The sequence below is a fragment of the Vigna unguiculata genome, chromosome 10, assembly GCF_004118075.2.
Source record: "Vigna unguiculata cultivar IT97K-499-35 chromosome 10, ASM411807v1, whole genome shotgun sequence".
Classification (NCBI taxonomy): Eukaryota; Viridiplantae; Streptophyta; class Magnoliopsida; order Fabales; family Fabaceae; genus Vigna; species Vigna unguiculata.
Genome location: NC_040288.1, coordinates 35,545,733 through 35,564,393, shown reverse-complemented (window position 1 = coordinate 35,564,393; position 18,661 = coordinate 35,545,733). Strand labels below are relative to the sequence as shown.

The 18,661-nt window shown below is 30.6% G+C and overlaps 2 protein-coding genes and 1 non-coding gene across 3 annotated transcripts; 1 reads left to right on the top strand and 2 right to left on the bottom strand.

The window, feature by feature from the left end:
• The first annotated feature begins 988 nt into the window (after nt 1–988).
• Nucleotides 989–1,060, top strand: TRNAG-UCC. Its single transcript has one exon. It is a non-coding gene; the product is annotated as a tRNA-Gly (tRNA).
• Nucleotides 1,061–2,098: 1,038 nt separating this feature from the next.
• Nucleotides 2,099–7,694, bottom strand: LOC114165103 (protein ABIL1). The gene is made up of 9 exons (XM_028049759.1): nt 7,356–7,694; nt 5,387–5,469; nt 4,487–4,637; nt 4,136–4,235; nt 3,932–4,024; nt 3,725–3,809; nt 3,572–3,624; nt 3,350–3,456; nt 2,099–2,620 (listed from the first exon to the last, which is right to left on the bottom strand). Exons 1-9 carry the CDS (start codon nt 7,452–7,454, stop codon nt 2,462–2,464), a joined length of 930 nt encoding a protein of 309 aa, XP_027905560.1. The 5' UTR covers nt 7,455–7,694; the 3' UTR covers nt 2,099–2,461.
• Nucleotides 7,695–10,160: 2,466 nt separating this feature from the next.
• On the bottom strand, nt 10,161–17,926 carry LOC114165621. The gene is made up of 13 exons (XM_028050201.1): nt 17,846–17,926; nt 17,333–17,698; nt 16,972–17,212; nt 16,077–16,169; nt 15,919–15,975; nt 15,228–15,284; nt 14,963–15,139; nt 14,817–14,873; nt 14,300–14,738; nt 13,282–14,210; nt 12,481–13,192; nt 11,892–12,397; nt 10,161–11,821 (listed from the first exon to the last, which is right to left on the bottom strand). The coding sequence occupies exons 1-13, from the start codon at nt 17,924–17,926 to the stop codon at nt 10,161–10,163; spliced, it is 5,376 nt and encodes a 1,791-aa protein (XP_027906002.1).
• Nucleotides 17,927–18,661: the final 735 nt, after the last annotated feature.

The following is an 18,661-nucleotide window of genomic DNA, read 5'->3' as shown; positions in this document are numbered from 1 at the left end:
AATCTTATTTTTAGTATTAGTATTTTATTGTTGATATTTATTATTATAACTAGTATAATATATTATACTATTTTTGTCTTTGCGAAAAATAATGTGAGAAACAAGAACTGTGGTAATAGATAGAAGAAGTATGCTACCAAAAAAGAAGCAGAATGTAAAAAGAAGAATAATGAAGTAATAACCAAAAACAATTTCTACACAGATTCTTCCTTCTTGTAATGGAAAGTTAATAATGTAAGTCTTACTATTTTATTTACTTATTTCGTTATACTTCTATATTTTATATCACTTATGTTATTTTCGTTTTTTCTTTATTATTTAACGCGTACTTAACGAAACATATTAAAAAATGTGATTAAGAAATGTTTAAAACTAAACGATCCAAAAAAAAAAAAAATGAGAATCGAATAAAATTTAATTTTTGCATTTATCTCGAGAATTGTTGTTGGTATGTTGTTTTGTTGATTTTATTGTTAGCTCCTGGTGATATCACCATAATTCAAAAACAATAAAGTGGAAATACTATAAAAAAATTAGCAACTTTAATATGTGCAATTTTGACAATTATGTCTCTTCTATTTTTTTTTTCAAATTAGACTACATCAAATAGTATTTATTATCTAATATACTCATTTAAGATACCAAAAAAATGTTTAATTAATTAATCATAAAAAACCTTTGAAAAATTTATTATAAGAAAAAGTCGCTAATTTTCTAAATGGAAGGACTAAAATTTTTTTAGAAAAATACGGATAAAAATTAAAGAACAACTAAAATTGTAGTTTACCAATTACTATATTTTATCTTTTTCTAACACCTAAAATATACAGGGATAAAGTTGTCCATCAATATTAGTACGTTGAAGTTTTACTCCGCTCAGACCAAATAAATTTGTGGTACATCCACACAGATCAATATATCATGTGACCAAATCACTCCAATTTAGAAATCTTTCAATATAAAAGTACTCACCTACCTTTCAACAACAGCGTTTGTAGTCCAACGGTTAGGATAATTGCCTTCCAAGCAATAGACCCGGGTTCGACTCCCGGCAAACGCAATTTTTTGATATTCTTTGTTGTTTTAATTTGATTTTAGATTAAAATCCTACCGTTGGTTTTTGTGTTAAACCCTGACCTGAGGAGCCAGCTGTTGAATGCTCAATTAAGGAAACAAGCCAGCTCAAAAGGTTGATCCTCTAACCTAAAAGTTTTCCCATAAATTCCCAAACTCTCCTAACCACAAAAATTGTTTCATCTTATCCTCGTTTTCTTCTCTATAAGTCACAATTTGACTTCTTTAACGCTTTTGACGAAATATTAAACATATTTCAATTTTCTCTCAATTATTAACGCATTATACAGTTAATTTTCGTATATATATTTTTTAAACTTTTCGACTCTAATTGAACTCGTCGTGTATGAAAACTTATCAGATTAGTAACAATTTTCAAGGAAATTACTCTATATCCAATTAAATGAAGAAAATATAACAGTGAAAAAAAGTTAAAATAAAAAACATTGCAAGATTTAAATTTTTAAAAAATTGAACTACATCGTTTTGTAAAAACAATGTAGTCAAATGAAACTGTTTTTAGAATTGATTCAATCTAATTTTTATATATGTAATACTAATATAAAGCTCAATTTTTTCAAAGAACCAAATTCATCACTTGGTAAAAATTTCAACTAAACCAGTTTTATGAAATAATTTACATCAATTAATATTCTAAAATGAGTCAAGTCAATTAATTTCTCTTAAAGAACCAATTTATATGATTAAATTCGTTAACCAAGATGTCAATGATTTGAGTAATTCTAAACTAAACCCCCTTTTACAACATTTCGAGTCTAAATCTTATAAATGAAAAATAAAGTATAGTCAATTGGAAGAATTTTACCAAAACTAGTCACATATAAGTTAATTATTCACACAACCGGTGTATACATACATATACATATATACATATACATATATACATATATATATATATATATATATATATATATATATATATATATATATATATATATATATATATATATATATATATATATATATATATATATATATCAATGATATTATAAAAAAAATTAGATTCCGCAAGATTTAAGAACGGCTTTTGATTAAAAGAATTTGAACACCCTTACTGATAGTCTGATTAGTATAGTCTTAGTCTTACTAGTAAAGAGTATAATACATCGGAATAAGACCCTATCTTGGAAATTTGATGATACATCAAAACTTGAAGAACAAAATTAATGAAACTTTTTTTTGCATAGCATGCCACAAATATACATTTTAGAGAAGCCTGAACACTATAGATGACAATTGACAAGAGTAAGATAGAGCGAGCGAGTAGAAGACCAAGATCCCGGGCCTTTATCATTGCAAGGGAAGCGGCTACTGACAGGATCATTATTCAAAGTTTGAATCAGAGACTAATTAATTCTGGGTGTACTCATAAGAAAGAACCGGCCTTCAACTTTGGCGTTTTCTGCTTAGCAAAGAAAGCTGATAGCACACTCTTGCTTCGAGTAGGGACTTGGACAACCTCGCGCCGATTTGGGTTGTCAAATGACCTGAATGCTGTCAACGGTTTGGAACCCTCCAATGCATCCTGCAGATAACTCATGAGTGACAATTTTATAGAAAATTCACAAACCCGTCAAGAGTGAATATTAGTATATGCTAATCTAGAAAACTAAACAAAAGCTTATCCAAATCCTTAACATTGTGACTTGGTAAAACTTCATTCCGTCGAATAAATCTCAAATAGAAGTTTAGTTTAGTTATTATATGTAACCTGTGTTTTCTGATCACATTCTTTACGTAGTTAAACTATATTATATCAGAAACACATATTCATCAACAGTTAACAAATATCAAGTACTTAATGTGGACGGTCCAAGCTTTACAAGCTCTCAAGTCATATCTATCCTCAATGTGAGAGTAAACCCCTATCCTTAGGCTGCAATTAAGAGGCATTACGAGTGATAGTGATTAAGGTGGCTTTCCAACACGCAGATATTGAACATTAATTCTTTGACCTATCCCAGAAATGTAAACTTATACTACACAAGTGTTCATATTCATATAGCTACCGAAATGAGTCGTTGTACAAATCGAGGTTACTGAAAAATTCACCAGCATATTATTTGGTGCATCCATAACAATTTAACACCTTTGTTCATTTTCTCAAGTGCTAGACGAACAATTTCACTTAAAGATTAACAAACAGGTTTTATAACACTTGCAACTATTTGAAAAAGCACAGGTACATAAAGCACAAGTTGACAATCAAGTATGGCTTCATCGGGCATTTGCAATTTTGATGAATATAAATTACCTTGCGCGTACCACCTAAAGTATGAATAGGTGTACTAGATGGAGGAACTCCATTTGAAAAGTGAATTTGTGCAGGTGAGGATTTCATCCAGGTGTTCTCTTCATTATCTACAGGCACATAACAGTGAAGTATAAGTATCTATGACTTCTACATTAAGAAACCACCATTTTTTAATTGAACTGAATTATTAGATAATAAAAGGGATACAATTATATCACAAACCTAAAAGATGGAAGACTCCAGAAGCCTTGGCAGAAAACTTTGGGTTCTCAATGCTGCAAAAGTAGGAGCGATATGATAATGCCATCTACGGAGTGTAGAAAACACAAAAAGCAGCAGTTTGGTAGTCTAATACTATTAAATTCCAAAACTTACTTTGGGGAGGCATGAGAAGACCCTTTTAAGGTAGACTTTGTCTCTGATGCTAAATGCCATGAAAGAGTTTTCGCTGCAGGGGTACCTAGATATAGAACTATATGTGTTAGGATTAATGATATAAACTTATCTTCCAGAAAAAAAACAGAACATTTAAAAAATAACGGTAAAAATTCTAGAAGGGACAACATTTTCAACAGAACACACCTGAAGATTGTAAACGGGTTCTGGTTTGAAATAGATTCTGTCTTGCATCAATCTGTATGTGTGGACTGAAATGCACCTTTTTATTGACAGAATCTAGCTTGCAAGGTTAAACGAACATATAGAACCATTAGTAAAAGCTAAAGCTAGTGTTCTTTAGTTTCAATAATTACACTTCCAGATGATCATAAAAGCAGTGAGGCATACTTGGCAAAATGTAGTGCTTATGATGTCTGGGAATGAAAGCCAACAATTGCTGCTGCCGTAGACCTTCTTTATCAGTGTAGATTTGGCAGGTAAGAAGTTTCTGCTAGTAAGCAAATATGTTATTTCAATTCCAATTGATTTGTCTGTTATAACATTGGGTATTGCTCAATTTACTTTTTTAAATGCTTTCAAGCACTCATAAAGGAAGCATTAAAGAATTTCTGCGTTTTCTTTGAAATATATGTTTTTTTCCTAACTAAATACTGAAATACTTTGTTTCCTTAACGAATGTTCCAAGGGCACTGGTTTCCTTTTCTCTAAAGCACAGCATATAAAAAAAAATGTAATTACCTGATTTATGGTAGCCACCTTCAAATCCATGGTTGAGACATCCAATGATTGCTGCTCAAGAAGGTCAGTTAACTTGTATGCAACCGTTCCTAGATGATCAACAGCATTCACAAGGGCTCTTACAGCATAATCTTTCAGGTTGTCAAGAACCCTAACGCATAAATATTAATAACATAAGGAAAATTCCATGCAGCCCAAACATAATAACATGGGCACAGGAAAGGAAATGATGACAGTGACATTCATTTGTATCAGAGAGAAAATATGGATGGAGCTTAATGTTAAAAGAACCCTCCCCATTGAAGCTCCTAAAAACAGTTAAATTAACAACTCAGAAAATTATTTTAAGGACATAAAATCTAAAATCCTTTTCCAGGATAACTATAACATCCATTCCTCCCAATTTCATAGTTGAAACATGACCATGCGTTTTAGAATCCATATAATAAATGATTCTGCATGCACATCCGCACACATATAATGATGGGAATACTTTTAAAACAGTCAGGTTTAGAGACCCAATAAAATGATTAAAAAATTAGTTAATGTTCTTTATGTTCCACTTTCCAGACCATCCAAAGTTTGTAATTACAAATCATTATATTGAAATGAAAAGAAACAAGTCCAAATCCATTCATTCTCTTTATCCAAGTTTCTTTTCAATTACCCTGCCTACAACAAAATACATGTAACATTTGATGGGATACATATGTGATAGACAAAAATTAAAACACCCAAGCAGAATACAAAGAAATGAATTCATAACATTTGTATTTCTGGAACGAATCAATTAGAACAAAAGTCCACCACTACACATAGAAAACCTGCTAAAGAGAAATGTGGTAAGGAGGCTAACACGAACAATTGAATAAAAAAACTCATTCACAAAAGAATCCTTACATTTGTTTCTGTTCACTATGGAGATAAGATTTTTCACAGTATTCTGCAGCAGAGTACAGTTGAGGCCTGAGGTTCTTAAGTTCCTGAAATTATCACAATATGAAGATTAAATCAGTATTTATGCATGTTAAAACAATAACCACAACAACTGAAGAGAAACTAATCAAGCATTCTACTAGAAGATCCTCAGCTATGTTAATCTAAAAAAGTGATAAGTATTATCCAGACCCAAGCTTAATTAACCGCATAAAGTGGTACCATTCAGATCTACAACTAACCACCTCTAGACTTGACCCATTGGCTTTAGTTCAAGCCATCTCTTTTGTTCAACATTTAAAGTAAAACGCTTAAGAATATCATAGCTTCTGCAAATCTGTAATTGGAAGAAACTAAATCTCTTACATTTTTAATTGCTACAATTAAATCCTTCCATCAGCTTTCCCTCTTCCTGGAACTCAATTTCTCGTTTTCTTTCTTCACCATGAACCAAACTGATTAAATTATTTTAAACTCTCTTCCTACAAAATCATTATTTTTTTCATCAAAAGTCTACATCTGAAAAATTTTAAATTATTTCTTATCTTAAACTGTCCCAAACCATCAAGTCTATGAGTAGAAAATAAGGATATGAGGTTTTTTTTGAAAGGTAAACTGACGGGAAAACTTAATTCTAATAATTAAAAAAATTGAGGAGTAAATTATTGGGTAACAAAAATTTCAGTCATTGACTCGTTGTACAAGGACAAGAAAAAAAAGAAGATAAATATATATATATATATATATATATATATATATATAAGAATTTTTTAATGAGTCGTCATAGATCATCCCACAATATCTTCTCTCTACCTCCTTTGTATGGTAAGTATTAAATGCCTTTTGTAGTTTCATCACATGAAATAATATTCATTACAGAAGTCACGTTAACTTATGATGCCTTAATTTAATTCACATGGATTTTAATGTGTCACATCTTTAATTTAAGACTTCTATTTTTAGTTTTTACTTGAATGCAATGGTCTTGTAAGATTCACACTCTAACTAATATTTATTTAGTTGTTAGTATAAATATATATTTTTAAGATAGAAAAAAAAAAGTTTTCATTTTTATAGTCCAAAATCACGAGTCTTCAATTTTATGTTATGAGCATATATATATATATATATATATATATATATATATATATATATAAATCGTGCAACGGAGATACTAAGGAAATCAGAGGCTAATTAAGAGGATAATCCCTTCAATCCTTTTTATCTGATTTTAAGATTGTTTTCTAAATACCGAGAAATACATTAATTTTTTTATTTTAATAAAATAGTGGAGTTTCCTATTTTACTCCTCACTCTTTCCATCTTAAAATAAATTCTTGAGTAAATTGATTAAAAACTAAAAAACAGAAGGGCATAATTGGTAAAAGAGTAATTAATTGTAGGACTGTAAATAAAAACAAAAAATTATCTAAAAACCGGACAATTTAAAAATCAGATGGAGATGGAGTACAGCATTACTCTGTTTTTAATGGAATAATAAGTCCTTCCTTAACAGTGTTCTATCTATCTGGCCAGCCAAATTAAAAACCATCTAGCTCCGCCATTGGCCCCGGTAGCTTTACTTTTAACTTAAAAGCTTAAACAAATTTCAAGCCGACATAATATCTTTTCCCTGCAACAGCATCTTAATTTTTTTATTAATAGTTCCATCCCCTAGTTGTCACACAACACAAAAGAATCCTTATTCTTGTGTCATTGTCAAGCATAACTGACTCGATACACGCTAATTCCCAACGAGTTTTGGTAACTACTCAATTAGCAATTAACACTCACGGTCACCAATTTTTCCTGCATTAGCTAAACCAGAATCGCAAAAGGAAACCTAATCGAGAAGGAAACCGGAAGCCGGAAACAAAGTCAACCAAACAGACATAGATCTGAAATTAGGACAAGCACGGCAGAGAGAGGAAACCTGTAAGGCGTTGACGAAACTCTTGCTGCGCTCCATGGAGGCCTCGTCGTAGGTCATGGCGGAGTTGAGCGGTGCGGCGGTTGCGCGCTCAAACTCCATTGCTGCAACGGAACGGAACAAACGCACGCTGAAAAGAAACGCGTGACGAATGAAATTGCGGAGAGGAAAGAGAGAAACTAGGAATGCAGCCGAAACGCCATTGGTGAACGGTGCTCTGATTATTGCATAATGAATACGAATTGGGAAGCGTAGAGAGAGAAAGGAAAACTCGGAGAAAGAGAGAGAGAGGGAAATGGGTTGTTGTGAGGTGGTGTGTGATGTGTGAGTGGGAGCTTTTTGGAGTTAAGTGAAAGGGATATTTAATGCAGTGCCACGTGGCAGGGTTGTTAGTTGACGCCAACTTCCACTTCACTCCATTAATCTTTCAACGTGAAAAGACACCACTACCCTCGCTTCCCCGGTTGACCTTTAGACCCGCTAGCCTCATGGGTCTTAAAGTAATTGACCGTCTAATGAATTAATTTCTTTTTATTTTTTCTTAACCTTTTTGTTAATTCATTAATTTAATTTAAAATATTTTTAAAACTTAAACAGATTTTATATTTAAACATATGAGTAATTTCATTGAGTAAATCATAATTTTTTTGTTATTTCAATAATGAACATTGGTTGTTGCAACTTGCTAGTTGCATCCACCACCTAACAAATTATCAAGGTTTTGACTTCATCTTCGTCTGAAATTGAAATTGAAATTAAAATTGTAATTAAAAATGTTGTTTTATTTTAAATGAGCCAATTCAGGAAAATAAAATAGATTGGTAATAGGCACACATTTTTCTTTTATCGACATTTATTAAACATCGTAAAATCACAAGTGGAACAATTTATTAAAAAGAAATTTACAATTTGTTATGTTTTTAAGAAATTGTAGCTAATAAACAAAAATGTTTCTTGTGATTTTAAAATAGAGTTCTACCACAATAATAAACATAATATAAGCCACCCAAAAAGAAAGAAGTGTGTTGGTAGGAAGATATAACATAGAAAGTGTGTCGAGGAATAATGTAAAGGGAAAAGAAATAATTTGAAAAGTTCTCACTTTTATCATCAAAAGGCAAAGAGAAGTCATCGTAAGTCCCAGTGGAAACTTCTCTTTATCTAAATTCTTGTAGTTCAAATGGTAACAGTTTACTTGCCATTGAATGTTTAGTTTGATAATAAAGACAGATAATTTATGTATAACTGGAAATTAATTCGAGTAATTTCCATTTTTTGGTTACTGAATTAATATTCACGTAATTTGTAACTAAATAATAAAAATAACATAATTTTTGTGTGTATAGTGTGTATAGAAGGTAGAGGAAATAAGAGAAGGATTTGTTACCAACCAAATTAGGTCATCTTTCTTTTTCATTTGTTAGGGACGCATAGTTACCTAACTCATCATCACCACGCAACCAAATCCAAAAGAACCCGATATAGTGCACTGAAACAAAACCACGTTTCAAAGTTTGAAGCTCTTCGTGTAAGAATGTTTGTTGAGATACTAAAATAAAAAAAGCTTCCAACTGAAGAATGGTGAGTATCCTAATAATATATCACGTTTTTATAATTTTGGGTTAAAAAATTGTTGTTCCTCAAATTTCAATAAAATTTGGAATCAGTCACTTTTTAAAAAAATTTACTAATTTAGTCATTTATTTTTAAAAATGTGTGAATTTAGTCTTTTTAATCAAATTTTATTAAGTTTATATGACGTTTCAAACATATTTCATGATAATATTTGAATTGTTTACATCGTTTAACACATTTTTACTTCAATGTTAACTCAAATATTATCATAAAATGTGTTTAAAATGTCAAATAAACTTAACAAAATTTGATAAAAATGACTAAATTTACGCATTTGACAAAATTTGTATAAAGTTTCGAAGAGTGACTAATTCCAAAATTCACTGAAACTTGAGGGACAAAAACATATTTAACCCTATAATTTTCTTTCTCTATTATTTTTCGGTCATACTTTTTCATTTTCTTATTTTACATATATGGTAAAACTTGAAGTCGTGTGGATATTACATATTTGTGAGATTAGAAGAAAAATTGTGAGTATCAATATAATCTAGATTTTTATTCTTTCTAATTTAAATTGAAATAGTGTAGAGTTAATACGATTTTAATAGGATTGGTTGTTTGATAGTGTGGAGCACAATCCATTTTATTTTTTCTCTGTGTAAACAATATGACACACGTGTTTTTCTTAAATTGTTCATTACATGGTCTCAACATGGAATTATTAAAAAAATTGTGTGTGAATTACAACATCTTTATTAACACTTGCTCATTTTTATATACGGGTCGAGGAACTCCAAATATCTTTTATATATATATATATATATATATATATATATATATATATATACTAGTCTTTCTATCCGTGCAACGCACGGGTTTTTTTAAATGTAATATTTTTGATAGTAGGAATTGATTTTGTAATATTTATTAACTTCTAAGGTTATAATATAATTTCTTTAAAAAAATGACAATAAAAGAAGACTAAATTACATACCTATAATTTGTTTTTGGTTAATCAACTTGATAACTTCCTTTGGTACACAAATTTGATTACTTCTTAAATCAGCATGATGTTCATTGTAAGCCTTGGACTTTACGCAATACATCCTGCATTGAACAACAAAATTATAACAAATATTTTAATTACAACAATAGATCATGCATCTATATTTATACAAACTTTCAAATTAAAAGAAAATCAGAAATGACATACCTATAATGTGTTCATTGTCAAAGAGTTTCAAAAATTTCTTTGTAGACAACATTTTTAGTTGTGTTTGTGATATTTCCATTTTCATCCAATATAAGTATTTTCAATCCTCTCTTGGTTTTCACTCTAGAAATAGCAACATATAGTTGGCCATGTGTGAATACAGGTTGTGGAAGATAAAGTCCCACTCTAGAAAGTGTTTGTCCTTGACTTTTGTTAATTGTCATTGCAAAGCATAATGAAATTGGGAACTGTATTCTTTGGAATTTGAAAGGCAATCCTGAATCAGATGGCACTAAATCCATTCTTGGAATAAAAATTTTGTCACCAATGTTTTTTCCAGTAATTACAGTTGCAGAGATTACATTTTTACCCAAATGGTTGACTTGCAATCTTGTGCCATTGCAAAGACCTTTTGCTTGATCAATATTTCTCAAGAGCATAATTGGCACACCTGTTTTGAGCTTGAGTTTATGATTTGGTATCCCTGAACATTTGATATCATTTAAAAATTCAGATGTAAACCATTCAGATTGAACTTCATCTTGTTCATCAGATTGGCAAGGTGTATCTGAACTTAAATAAGTCACCTCTTCACCACCTAATAAAGACAACATGAAATCATTGACTTGCTCTACAGAATCATTAGTTGGGCACAAGATTGCTCCATCATCAAAATAATTTGGATTCATCATGTTAACCACAAATTGAGGATAAACAAATTCAACCAATGACAATAAAGGTACATCTGTATTTATAATAAGCAGCTCTTCTGGAATTTCTACCATGCACTCACCATTCTCATTTACATCCATTTGGCCATCTCCAATTTTCAATATCCAATCAGCAAATTCTTTGATATCATTGGCTGTTTGATTGTTTGTTGTAGTACTTAATCTCATGTTCTTGGACAGTTTGAGCACTTTACAACAATTCCATAACTCTGAATAGTTGATGGCTGATTTGATGATATCAAACCTAGATCCTTTCTTTATAACGGGTAGAATTTGTCTGAAGTCACCTCCCAAGACAACTTCTTTGCCACCAAATGGTTTGTCATTATTGGCATCATCAACATTTCGCATAATATCTCTTAGTGTTCTATCAAATGCCTCAAAGCACATTCTATTCATCATTGGTGCTTCATCCCAGATAATTAAATTGGTTGCCATCAGAAGTTTAGCACGGAGAGTACCTTGCGCTATGTTGCAAGTTGATTCATCATTAATTAACAGTGGGATGCAGAAGGTAGAGTGTGCTGTTTTTCCACCAGGAAGTAGTAAAGAAGCAATTCCACTTGATGCTACGTTCAAAACAATCATGCCCTTACTTCTTAGAGCAGCTGACAATGTCTTCCACATAAACGTTTTACCTGTACCACCATAGCCATATAAAAAGAAGAATCCTCCCTTGTTTGAAACAACTGCTGTCATGATATCCTGATATACATGCATTTGTTCATCATTCAGTGCTTTAAGCAAAATATCATGTTCTTTTGCCATGTCTTCTTTATTGTATTGCAGCTCATCAACAATAAATCTGTTATTGAATGTATGTACATCTGAAATATCAAGTTGAGGTAATGAAGGATAATCTTTCAAACATCTACCATTTGACATTAGCATTTCTTGTATTTCCATGAGACATATTTTTTGTAATTCAGCAGTCTCAATTTGAAGAGCTGCATGAACAAAATAATGCAATTAAAAGATATATTTTTATTGAATTACAAAAATAACAGTATAAAATACCTGGTAATCTCATTTCCTTTCTCTTTTGGTACAAAATTCCATCACACAAGATAGTCCATGTAGAATTCCAAACTATATCTGGTTTAGAAATTGTATTCATGGACAACAAAGTAACAAATAATCTTCTAAGTTCATACCCCGAAGCAAATTCACTTGCTTCTTTGATTGCATCAATATATTCTTTATCGTCTGCCAACAATCCCAAAGCATAGCAAGCATCTTGGTATGTTTCATAAAATTTCCCATCAATGGTCTTTATGCTTTCATAATCAATACAACCTTTTTGAATTGTCAGTAATATCCTCAAATAATAAAGTTCTCTAGAGCCTGGAGGAATATAAGTAAGTCTACCAATGTTGTAGCCTTTCTTCCTTGGTTTCCATTCTTTTTCTTTAGCAAACCACACAAATTTGCTTGGAAATTCAGAATAAGTCAATTCTTTTCCTTCTGTATAAACTTTGTTAGCCTCAAACCAAGCTAGAAACATTGTGTTAGCATTTTCGTACCTGTTGCAAATCACATTAATATCATGATATAAACTTTGTTAGCCTCAAACCAAGCTAGAAACATTGTGTTAGCATTTTCGTACCTGTTGCAGATCACATTAATATCATCATTATCTTTAAACAAAGTTGATTGTTGTCCAGGAAGATGGAATGTCAATCTCTGAACAGGAGGCCATCTGTGATGGATGTCAAAAGCAAATATTCGCCAAGCTGCTTCACATGGTGATAGATACCTACAATCATAATACCTCTTGATCTCATCAATAATGGTTTCTTTGTCACGTTGTGCAGAGTTGTTGCTTATTTTAAGAGTAGCTCTGTCAGGACCCTTGTTGACATATTTGAACAAATATTTTATTGAATTGGTCTTGTTGCAATACTCTGTATTCACGTGAGCTTGATACCTCATTAGAAGTGGTGGATTGTAAGGAACAACACTTCTGTTGTCCAGCTTAATTCCATTCTTCTCAACAAATCTACCATTATCAAGTCTTCTATAGCATGGATATCCATCTTCATCAATAGAAGTTGAAGATGTGAATATTTTAGGATAAAATTTGGACCATCTTCCTTCTTTCATGCATGGTGAAGTATATCTCGCAGGTCCGCATGGTCCATGAATCATGTAACTTGCTACAACTTTTTCCAATTTTGGATACAAATCCGCATTGGGCAATTCAGCTGATATTACTTTATCAATATCAGTTGAATTTTTCAATTTGCTTTCTCCATCCAACCATAAAAGTATATGTGCATGAGGTAAACCTCTCTTTTGAAATTCTACTGTGTACATTCATGCATATATAACAGAACAAATTAAATAGTTGAAAAAATGAAATTTCAAAAATATTCAAAAAGTCTATACTAATGCTTATGGAACATACCTGCAGTGGTTTTTCCAAAGAAGTCCTTTTTTCTGAAATCTGTCATCATTTCATCCAGCTTCATTTTGAATACTCTACATACAATATCAGGTCTATCTGATGGTGACAACCCTTTTGGTAAAACAAAGTCTCTTATTTCGCTCCAATTGACATTGCATGTTATAGTAATGAACAAATCAGGATAGCCAAACTTTTTACAAATAGCCATAGCATCTTGACAATTGTTGAACATGTATCTTGTACCACCAGTGAATGAAGCAGGCAGTACAATACGTCTTCCAATTAAAGAAGGATCTGTCTCTCCTCTATTAACATCCTCTTGTAATCCATTAAGAATATCACAACGAATTAACTTTTGATTAGCTCTAATGAACGACAGTCGTTGTGCTTCTACCATTGTATAACAATCAACCAAAAACTGTTGGAATAATCTACATGCATTCACAATATTTCCAGGTTCTATAGATCTTTGTTGTATTCTAAATGCAATAAATTCTCGCAACGAAATTCTAATTCTAACCTTGGATTGACTTCTTGAATGAGACTCTCTGATTGGAATATCTTCTTGATAACCATCTTCTCCATATGGAAACATTAGAGGATACTGAAGTGGAATGAAAGCTGTGTGAGTTTCATGCAGTCTTGTTAATTCACCAGAAAATTTCTTGACAATGATATCTCTGCCTACATCCAGATTGCCAAAATCACCAACTATTAGAGCAGCTATTTCATCACATGAAGGTGTGTTGTATACTCTAGGGTCTTTGTTTCTGCCTCTAAATAGTCTTAGTGTGAAATCTGATTCCATATGTTGCAGTGACAATTCTCTTACTCTTCTGAAAGATTTCGCAAGAACATTGTGAGTGTCAATCATTTGAATCAAATCAGCAACCAATGATTGATCTAGATCAGATTCCTTGCTGTTAGACCTAAAACATAATAAAGAAAAGAAATAACTTAATAAACAGATGTATTTCAGCAAATAACTTGAGCATATATGTTACTCATTTCAACTAACCTGAAATGCTTTAGTCTGTTACTCAATTCATTTTCGGTGTCATATATGTAAAGTTGTGCAAACTTTGGCTTTGATCCACGTTCTGGCAATAAACTTCCAATACGATGATAGTTCTGACCATTAAGAATAAATTGTGGTGGAGCAGAACCATTGTTCATTAAAGTATCTATCTTACCACCAATTGAAGTAAATGAAAACATGCTATTGTAGAGTCTTATATTCTGTAAAAATGATTTGCTTCTACGATCTACACCATTTAACAAACCTTCAAGAAGATCAGGTGGTTTTTTTAGTAGTGGAATTTGTACTTTTCCCTTTTGGCAACATAATGAAAATTGAACTTCCTTTGATGTGTTACTTTTTTCTGCTCTTTCTTCATACCACAGTTGAGCTTGACAGTATTGGCATTCCAAGCAAGGATCTCCAATATTGAGTAGTTCTAAACAAAAACATAAAGCATTAGCACCTCAAGTAATATTTTATGTATGAAATTCTGTACAATTTTGTGTGACTTTACCTTGTAACTCTCCTTTGCAATACAATTCGTTTGTAATTGTAGTACTTGTACTATCTCCTACAATATTAACAAAATGAAAAGTAATTACTAATTTAAAAAAGAAATTTATTGGAATCAATAAGTTAGCAATTCAAGATCTGAATTACCTTCATATGTTGTTCTTGTTGAATCATCATTTCTTGTGTCTGAACAATGTTGTTCTGTTGTTGTTTCATCATGAAGATTGAATCTGTTTTGAAGTGATTGTATGACTTGAAAAGGATATTTGACAACTTTATTGTTAGAGACAGAATATGAATGATTTTGAACTCCAGATGTGGCACCTATGGAAAATAATTATTAAAACAATTATGTTATATTCAAAGTCATTATCAGTATGAACTTTTGTATATATGAGTCAAACCTACTTACTTGCACTGCAATTGTAATTATTTTGTACATAACTTCTGTGAATGCTATTGCTGAGAACTGAAATCATTAAAAAAAATGAACAGAATGATTAGAAATCATTAAAGATCAATGTAGAAATACAGCTAAATGTAGAAATTTACCACAAGGAGTATTGTATGTTATAGTAGTAGCTGAGGATTGTGAAGTCATTAAGTTTATTTGAATTGGATCTTCAACTAAAGTAGTTGAAGAATTTGATATATTGTTTCCAGAAACTGCATTAAAATAAACAATTGTTTATAATTTGTTAAAGTGATATTGCAATAGTAATCTTAAAAAAACAAACAAATATAACTTACCAATTATTGACTGAAATCTTGATTTAATACTGTGAAAATTGTTGTTGTTTTCCAAATCTGAAAAATGTTTATTGTAGCAGCATTTTATGTCCAACAATACAAAACCATACATATGGCATTCATGTAACAACACTGTAACAACACGGTTTAAAGAAAGAGGTAAGAAGAAGAATACTTACTAAGATGCAACTCTTGTAATGGCTTCCTTTGGATACTGTTATGTAATTTATCAGATTCACTTCTTCTATCTATTATTAAAACAGCAAAGATATTTGATTATCAATCTATGTTGTGAAGTTCAAATCAAAATATATTTATTCAAATAGAGAAAAAATGAACTGATATTTTTATACTTTGAGAACAATGGTTGGCGATTTTTGTTTTTTTCCTTGCATTCTGTTCTTTGTAATCTGCAAAGAAGATATAAACATAGAAATACAGAATTTCTAAATAAATGTTTCATGAAGAGATTGTGCAGTCAAATGATTCAAGGTATATGTTAGAAGATTACCTGCATTAAACCTTTGTTGTAGCACCAACTTCCTCCTCAGCCTTGCATTTTTACAATCGTTTTCCTCCATTTCAGCAGAAAACATATGGAATACTTTCAAAGGTGTCAATGGAATAAACAAAAAGAAAGATAAGTTGACTCAATGGATGAAAAAGTGTTCTCTGTTTTATTACTATATTGGTGAATGATTTTTATAAACTTTTTTTTTGCAGATTGTACCTCTAATCACAATTCTGGAAACAAAAATATTTGTAATTGTAATAGGAAGCAATTGTAAGACTACCAAAAGTATTTAGCAGTAGACTAAGATTATAAATAGTAAGAGCATGCAGTGGTGACTGGTAATAGATCAGAAACATTCATATATATAGTAATTCTTTGATATTTGATTTGTTCTTACAGGGAACAAAAAATCTGCTTTTTATGTAGGTACTACAACACGTATTTTTTATGCAGTACTATATATAGTAGAACAAAAAGTACAGTTTCATACCAAGTATGTGCCATTCTTTTTTCATGATGTCTGCAAAATTATAACATGTATCCATACATGTATGTTTAGTTATGACATAGTAAACCAAGATATATCCATACATGTAATATTTAATTATGTTTAATTATAACTCATTTCAATATGTTAAATTAGATTCTAGTATGTATGAATTAGAGTTGATGAATTAAAGATTAAGAATAAACTTTTGATTGGAATTCATAGAATTTGAGACAATGTGCAAAGAAATTTCATTAATAACAAAATAGAACAATACATATGCATTGCTGAATATATATGAACTTGTAGCTTGAAAACTACCCAAGTAGCAGACATGAAAACAAAACTAATTATAGTTAAAAGTTTCAAATAACACCATAAAAGAAACTGTAAATTAAAGATTACAATATGTAAGCACTTTGACATTCTGATTGCTTTTCATCTGATCAATTTCAAACACCAAGTCAATAGGTTGATCAAATCCATGAGCAGTACAAAATTCCTTCCACCCACTTCCTATTTTGTTAGACTTCTTTGGATGATTTCTCAAGAGTAGTTTGCACTTGACTATTTCGCGAGGTCCATGAAGAAGAATGTATTTAAATCTTCCTTGACGAAGATAATTGCCAAAATCAGAAGGCAAATCCTAACACATAGAATGTAATTAAAGAAATCAATAAAAATTATTTATCCATTTAAGATATCGATTAAATTTTTTAAAAAAATTAAAATACATTAATATAAATATAAATGAAATGAATCTCACCAGATGGCTAGCATGGCATTGGTTTGGATTCAGAAATATGCAAAAATGCAACTTCGGTCCATTGAAAAGTGGTTCATCTGCTTGAAGTCTTTTAAGAAAACGTCCAATAGATAAAGGTTTGCATTTACTTGGAAAAACAGTGATGTGGAAGCAAGAATGACCAACATATCCAAAATAAATACTGTGGTTATCGTGTAGTTCATAAAATTCCCTTAAATCATTCCATCCTCCTATTACCATTGGTTTCTGTAAATTCTTGTTATAAGTGACGACATGTCTATTGCCTTCTTCATCTGTTAAAGTCCATTGACATTGAAGATCGTGATCATAAAGAATGGCGAATGCACGATCCACAAACCCAACAACCTCCAAGGATATAATTTATTTGAACAACGACATAGATTAGTTGAAGAAAAAATGATAATATAATTTCAAATCCGTGAAAAAAAATAAGAAGAGTAGAAGAGTTTTTTTAAAACCAAAACTGTATATAAAAATATACCAAAGACGTACCTCATCCTCAAGGTGGATAATACAGAACTGGTACCTACTCATTGTATTAACAACTTGTTCTTGGTTGAAGTTGTTCTCCATTTGGTAGGACTTTCAGAATGGAAGTAGAAATAGAGTAGTAAAAATGGAGAATATGACGGAACTTATGTTCAAGTGTGGTTGTGATGGTAGAATGAAGATCAACATTTATAGAGGAAAAATCCCCCATGAAAAGACGGGACGATTACAAATACATTTCAAAACAGTAATGTAATTATTACTTTGGAAAACGGGAAGACCATTAAAAGAACAATATAAAATATTACGTTATAAATTATTTTAAAAATATAAGAATATCATAATATAATATAATATATAATAAAATAAAGAGTTATTTTTACAATAAAGTAACAACCAAAATCCATATATATATATATAACATATAAAGATAAATATTAATATATATATATCTATATATTATATTATATTAACACAAATGGAATCGAAATTGACGTAGTAGGTTAAAATATAATAATTGGTTGTAAATTTATGATATATTAAATTTTTGTTTTTTAGATATATGAGAATGAAAATGGAATTTATTTAATAAACTTGGTAACCATAACAAAGAAAAATGATTCAAATATGTGTATGACAGCCAATTGTGTTGCCATAACTTAAAATGTGACAACATTTAATTAGTTTGCCAAATATATATTATTTATGAAAACCAATGTAAATAAGAATTTCTAAATTCGGTTGTTTAAGAAAAATATATGATGCATTTATGAAAATAAATATAACTAATAAATTTGAATTTCTAAATAAGTTTTTGAT